The sequence below is a fragment of the Tupaia chinensis genome, unplaced genomic scaffold (genome assembly GCF_000334495.1).
Source record: "Tupaia chinensis unplaced genomic scaffold, TupChi_1.0 Scaffold000394_1, whole genome shotgun sequence".
NCBI lineage: Eukaryota > Metazoa > Chordata > Mammalia > Scandentia > Tupaiidae > Tupaia > Tupaia belangeri.
The window spans coordinates 1,294,634-1,301,977 of NW_006159896.1; the positions used below are offsets into that span (position 1 = coordinate 1,294,634).

General features: G+C 44.3%; 1 protein-coding gene across 13 annotated transcripts in view; it reads right to left on the bottom strand.

The window, feature by feature from the left end:
- ODF2 (outer dense fiber of sperm tails 2) overlaps positions 1-7,344 on the bottom strand; it is a 57,360-nt gene that overhangs the window by 45,696 nt on the left and 4,320 nt on the right. For 8 of the 13 annotated variants that reach the window (XM_006154000.3, XM_014589988.2, XM_014589987.2 and 5 more), the window contains one exon: positions 6,873-6,998. In XM_006154000.3, coding sequence (XP_006154062.2) covers positions 6,873-6,998 — 126 coding nt within the window. Of the gene's footprint in view, positions 1-6,872; positions 6,999-7,246; positions 7,336-7,344 lie in introns of all 13 variants that reach the window. The other 5 variants (XM_006154008.3, XM_027774020.1, XM_006154009.3 and 2 more) reach the window with 3 other exon arrangements.

Consider the following 7,344-nt stretch of genomic DNA (forward strand, 5'->3'; position numbering starts at 1 on the left):
GAGATTGCAGTGTGGCCACCCCCCCTGGGGAGTGATTTCTTGCTTTTTATCTGTCTCTCTCAGTCGTTCTGGCGAGCTCACGTGCCCTATAGCAAAATCCTCTAAAAAAAAAAAAAAAAAAGAGAGAATAAATAATAATCTGAAAAAAATGATGAAAAGCTATTCAATGATGATAATGTGGATAGTAATGTCTTTGTATTGACTGATAGGCATGGTAATCGTGCTGGAAAAAGAAATGTAATACACTGTAAAGATATATGTGATCCAATGTAATATAAAATGATTATGATAATAAAAAGCAAAATATAAAAATTTTAAAAAATATATTCTGGGCACATGTGCATGCATGCTCAAAATCCCGACAGGATGGAGAAGTGGAGAAAGCATTGAAGCATGACAATAACCCACTGAAGGTAGTTTGTGGCACTTTCTCTTTCTGTGAATCTCTGATGAGCATATGCACCTCTCTAGCAATTAAAAAAAGAAAAACAAAACAAAAAAAGTAATCAAATACGAATCCCAAACACACTCAGCAGCTCTGGTCTCCATTTCCAGCACCCCAAACTTGCACTTCCTAGGGTCCTTCTCCTTTGGTCCATATGGGAAGCCTAGGGCCCCACTGGAACACAGGAAGTCACAGGAAAAGTGGAGAGGGGCAGGCCAACAGAGAAAGCCAGAGAGACAGTCACTGAGCTGCTGAGAGTGCTTGGACTATTCACCCCCCTGCACCCCTCTACCCCTAGGATTCTGTAGGTGCAGGACTGAAAGCACAGGCATAGAACTTTACAAAGGGCATCCTTGCTGGCAACACATGGCAAAAGAAAGGCAATTTTCTTTTCTTTTTTTTGAGAGATTTTCGCTATAGGGCACATGCGCTCGCCAGACAGACAGAGACATTAGAGACAGAAAGCGAGAAATCACCCCCCCGGGGGGATGGTCATGCCGCAATCCCTTCTCCTCCATTCTCCTCTCGGGATCTTGGGCACGCACGCACACGCGCCCAACGTTGAGTTTTAAGCCACCGGGTCCAGGACAGGAACCGCGGTCAACTACGTGGGAATCCAGTGACATAGCCATTACGCTAACTGTTGGTTCCCAAGAAAGGCAATTTTCTCAGCAGCATATCTTTGAAACCATCTCCAGTGGAGATTGCTTTCTCCCCCTCTCTCTCTCCATCTCTGGCAAGCATATATGTTTTCTGGCAATTAAAAAGAAAAAAAAATGGCATTTTAGGGGCTGGCAGGTGGCATGGTGGATAAAGGCACTGGACTCCCACATGGTCGACCGTGGTTCGAGTCCTGGACCTGGCGGCTTGCTTTCTCGCTTTCCCTTTCTCTCTTTCTCACTGTCTCTGTATGGTCAAATTAAAGAAATAATAATAAGTGTAATGAAATAAATAAGGCATTTTTTTAAAAAAGGCATTTTAAATTATAAAATATATGGCCAGCTCTATGGCTTGGCAGTTAAGGCAACTGGATCCCACATGTCTGACTGTGAAATTCAAGTCCTGGACCCAACAGCTTGAGAAACATGCCCACATATGGGCACAGCTGTGTGCAAGCACAAAATCCCAAAAGGAAGGAGAGTTGGAGAAGGGACTGTGGTGTGACCATTCCCCATGGGGAGAGGGTGCTTTCTCCTCTTCCTCTCTGTCTCTGTCACTCCCCGGCAATTGCATGTGCCCTCTAAGCAAAAACAAAATAAAACTCTAAATTATAAAATACCGGGCCAGTAGGTGGCGTGGTGGTTAAGGCACCAAATCCCACATGCCTGACTCTGCAGTTGGAGTCCTGGACCCAGTGGCTTGAAATTCAAGCCAGGCACATGTGCATGTTTGCCCAAAATCCCAAGAGGAGAATGGAGAAGGACTGTGGTGTAGCCATCCCCAGTGGGAGGTAATTTCTCACTTTCCCTGTCTCAGTGTCTCTCTGGCAAATGTACACACTCTGTGGCAAAACCTAAAAAAAAAATAATGATAATAAATATATAAAATGATGGGGGCCGGCAGATGGCATAGCGGTTAAATATGCTGGATTCCCACAGGGCTGACAGCAGTTTGAGTCCTGGACCCGGTGGTTTGCTTTCTCGCTTTCCCTTTCTTTCTTTCTGTCTCTATCTGGTCAAATTAAAAAATAATAGTAACAAGGGATCGGCAGTTGGCATAATGGCTATGTTGCTGGACTCCCATGTAGTCAACCGCAGTTCAAGCCTTGGACCCAGTGGCTTAACTCATACCAGGCGCATGTGCATGCGTGCCCAAGATACTGAGAGGAGAATGGAGAAGAAGGGATTGCGGCATGGCCAGCCCCCCTGAGGGGTGATTTCTTGCTTTCTGTCTCTCTGTCTCTGTCTTTCTGGCGAGTGCATGCACCTTATAGCAAAAAGCTCTCCAAATAAAAATAATAATAACAATAACAAATGAATTAAATAATTATTTTAAAATACATGTGTGTGTGTGTGTGTGTGTGTGTGTGTGTGTGTGTGTATAAAATGCTTGATATAAAGAAGTTTAAATAAGCCATTAAAAAAAATAGAAAAGAGAGCCAGCAGGTGGTGTGGTGGTTAAAGGCACTGAATTCCTACATGGCTGACTGCAGTTCAAGTCCCAGACCTGGCGGCTTGCTTTCTCCCTTTCCCTTTCTCTTTTCTTTCTCTGATCATATTAAAAAATAATAACAACAAATGCAATTAAATAAATAATTAATTATTTTTTAAAAACAGAAGAGAGGGGCAGGCAGGTGGCATGGTGGTTAAGGGCACTGGACTCCCATATGGCTAACCGTGGTTTGAGTTCCAGACCTGGTGGCTTATTTTCTCACTTTTCCTTTCTCTCTGTTTCTCTCTGATGAAATTGAAAAAGAATAATAAATAAAGTGGATAATTATGTTTTTAAAAGTATAGAAATAAAACAAAAACATTAAAGCCTGTCACATGCCAGAGGTAATCACTGTTTGCCACATCTTAAGTATCTTCCCAGAAAACGTTATACATATGTAAACAGATGCACATGTACTGAGATGCAGACACCCTTTTTCTGCACAAATAGGCCAAACTCCACACATTGTGCATCTCTGCGCTATATTACTATAAATATTTATCTCAGTCTTTGTATGGCTACGTGGTATTCCATTGTATAGATGCACTGTAATTTAACCAATATCCTCTTGATGGACACTAAGGTTGCTTCCAGTTTTTCTGTTATAAACACTGCCATAGCAAACAATTTATAAACAGATCCTTGTACCCTTCTCTGACATTTTTAGGATAAATTCCTTGATGTAAAACTATATAATTGATGTGTAGATAGATGTTGCTAAACTGCCCCTAGAACAGTTGAATCAGTTTCATAGCCTTATCAAAAGTATTTTTAAAAGCTCATTGGCACCTCATTTGCTTACCAACACAAGATATCTGTAATCTTTTACACTTTTTTCTATTCAACAAAATGATAGTTTATTCATTTTATTTTTTCTGAGAGAGATTTTTGCTATAGAACACATGTATTCACTGAAGAGACAAGAGACAGAAAGTGAGAAATCACCCCTGAGGCGGGATGGCCACATCACAATCCCTTCTCCTCTCCTCCATCCTCCTCTCTGGATTTTGGGCATGCACACCCATACAACCAGTGTAAATTTCAAGCCTCAGGGTCTGGGACTGGAACTGCAGTCAGCTAAATGGGAATCCAGTGATGTAACCATTACACTATCCGCTGCTACTCTTCTGTTGTTTTTAAAATATATGGCTTTTAGGGACCAGTAGCTGGCATAATGGCTATGTCGCTGGGTCACTATACATGTCAGCGTTATTACTTTGGGTTTTGATTTCTAATTTTAAAAGTAATATAAACAGGGGTGCTGGCAAGTGGCATGGTGGTTAAGGGCATTGGACTCCCACGTGGCCAACCCTAGTTCGAGTCCTGGACCTAGCAGCTTGCTTTCTCATTCTCTCTCTCAGGCTATTATCGCTCTCTCTCTTGCTCTGTGCCTCTGTGGTCAAATTAAAAAATAAAGTTAAAAAATTCTTAAAAAAAAAGAAAAAAGTAATATAAACAGGCCAGTCCCATAACCCAGTGGTTAAAAGAGCCAGATCCAAAACAGCTGACTGCACAGTTTGAATCCTGGCTCCAGCAGCTTGAGAAACATGCTGGGGTGTATGCGACTAAAATACCAATAGATGTTGAAACGGAGGAGAACAGACTGTGGTATGACCACATCCCAATGAGGAGTGCTTTCTCCCTCACTCTCCCTGGCTGTCTGTCTCTGTTAAGTACATGTACCCTTTGTGAAATTAAAAGAAAAAACATAATAGTAAACTATAGAAAAAAAGACTAAACTTCCAAAGTAGACCAGGCATTATTATCTTTTTAAAAAATTATTTATTTAATTGTATTTATTCATTCATTCATTTTAATTTGACCAGTGAGAGACGCACAGAAAGAAGAGAAGGAAAGTGAGAAAGTATGCTACCAGGTCCAGGACTCAAACCTCGGTTGACCATGTGGGAATGTCCAGCACCTTAACCACCACACCAACTGCTGGTCCCCAGACATTATTATCTTAAAATAGTCCCATGTGCTTTACTTGTCCCAATAAGATCTTTTATCTACTGGGGACCAGCAGATGGCGTAATGGTTATGTCACTGGACTCTCATGCAGTCAACCACAGTTCAAGTCTTAGACTCGGTGGCTTAAACTCAGGCCGAGCCTGTGTGTGTGCGTGCCCAAGATCCCGAGAGGAGAATGGAGGAGAAGGCACTGCGGCGTGGCCATCCCCCTTGAGGGGTGACTTCTTACTTTCTGTCTTGCTGTCTCTCTGTCTTTCCGGCGAGCACACGCACCCTATAGCAAAAACCTCTCCAAAAAAAGAAAAAAAAAAAGATCTTAGTCTATTGCATGGCCATAAGTCTTTCAGTTTTGTCTTTGCTCGGAGTCTGTTCATTGCAACTGACTAGAACATAAGCCTAAGGAGGCACCTTGAGCCAGTCTGCATAACTCATGTCCGGCAGTCCCTGACACAACTCTCAATAAATGTATGTGCATGAATTACTGGCTAGATGGCCAGGAGAGTGGATGGGTAGAAGGACAAACAAAAACATTGAGGTGCAGCTAAAAAAAAGATGCCAGGGGAACCAGCAGTTAGTGTAATGGCTGTGTCGCTGGATTCCCACGTAGTCGACCGCGGTTCATGTCCCGGACCCGGTGGCTTAAAAACTCACGCCGGGCGCATGTGCGTGCATGCCCAAGATCCCGAGAGGAGAATGGAGGAGAAGGGATTGTGGCGTGACCATCCCCTCTGGGGGGGTGATTTCTCGCTTTCTGTCTTTCTGTCTCTCTGTGTCTGTCTGGCGAGCGCACGCGCCCTATAGCGAAAATCTCTCCAAAAAAAAAAAAAAAAGATGCCAGTTCTCTTGGCTACTAATATTGAAGAAAATTGTTCTCTAGAAAATTAGTCCAGAACTGTTTTTCCCATTTTATTTTGTTTGTTTTTTGTTTTGTTTTGGTTTTTGGTAGTTGTACTGGGGCTTGAACCGAGGACTTGTTTTTCTTTTTTTTTTTTTTTTTGAGAGGTTTTTGCTATAGCTCGCCAGACAGACAGACAGACAGAAAGCGAGAAATCACCCCCCAGGGGGGATGGCCACGTCGCAATCCCTTCTCCTCCATTCGCGGGATCTTGGGCACGCACACACATGCGCCCAGCGTGGGTTTTAAGCCACCGGGTCCAGGATGCGAACCGCTCAACTACATGGGAGTCCAACGACACAGCCATTATGCTAACTGCTGGTCCCTTGTTCTTGTTTTTTTAAGACTGTCTCACTGTCACGATCTTCCCGTCTTAGTCTCCCTTTAGGTTAAACTAGGAGTCAAACCTGACTCTCTCATGTGGTCCCAGCTTGTTGGGAACAGTGTCGTAGCAGGACACACCACCACAGCTGGGCCCAAACTTGGTTTTGATGGCATTTATAGAATAGGTGTATGGGGTCAGCCAGTAGCATGGTGGTTAAGAAGGCTGATCCTACATGACAGACTGCACAGTTCAGCTCCTGGACCTAGCAGCGTGAGAAACATGCCAGGTGCATGTGCATGCATACTCAAACTTCTGAAAGGAAGGAGAAATGGAGAAGGAACTGTATGACCATTTCCCATGGGGGGGGGTGCTTTCTCATTTTCTCTCTCTCTCTCTAGTGAACACACAAGTCTACTGGCAAACTAAAAACAAAACAAAACAAAGAATAGGTGTTTGGTCTCTTAGAGAGGCTACCTCAAAAGAGGCGATGCTGGGACCAGCAGCTGGCGTGGTGATTAAGGGTGCTGGACTCCCACATGTCCAACCGTGGTTCAAGTCCCAGACCTGGTGGCTTGCTGTCTCACTTTCTCTCGCCCGTAAAATTAAAATAAGTAAATAAATAAATAAGGTTAAATAAAATAACTCTTAAAAATAAAAAGAGGCAATGTTTTCATGGATATGTATATTCGAGTACATATGTTTTTAATTACGTTTCAGCTACTTTAACCAGTACGTGGGAAAATACACATGGCTCCTCTCGTGCAAAGTAGGGTGGCTATGAGTGTTGCCTCTAGGATGAGACCCCCCTTGAGCCCTAATTTCAGCTCTGCTGGACAGTCTCTATGAGACTCCAGGCCAATCACCTCTGAGCCACGGTTTCCTCACCTCTACACTGCGGGAGCAGAACCTACCACACGGCACTGTTGGAAGGACTCAAGAAGATTCACATACTTTCAGGGTTTGGCAAGGCACTCAGTAAAAGGGGTGTCTCCAATAGTGATAGCTGATTCTGAATCCTTCCGAGTTGGAGGCCTGCTAGAATCTGACCAGTCCAAGAAGAAAAGCCTGAACAAGAATGGGCCTACCTCCCACTTGCATCCCACATGCCGGGCGGATGATTTTCCAGGGGGCATCCAAGGTACCTTGGTTTTCACACGGACACTCCGTCGCACATTCACGGTGTCCCCTTTCATTCCGCGCTTATGAGATTTCTGTGGAAAGGAACAAACCCAGGGTCACCTTTGTGCCCAGTGTCACTCTGGTGGCATCTACCTTGTCTGACTTAAGATTCCTGCAGCCATCTCCGTGCAACAGACCTGCCTACCTTCCATCCAGGTCACTGACCTCTGGAAGAGGGTGTGAGTTTCCCAGACCGTTGGAGGCAGAAGCGCGAGGAGGCTGGGTGGGAAGGATCACCCTGATCCACAGCTGTTACCTTGCCCCACTGGCATGCTCCTACCTGGCTGCTGGCCGCTGATGGTTTCGGGAGTTTTTTTATGTGGACGTGGACAGGGGTGTTCTCATCCACGTGAACATGTAAGGGGGGAGGTGAAGAGC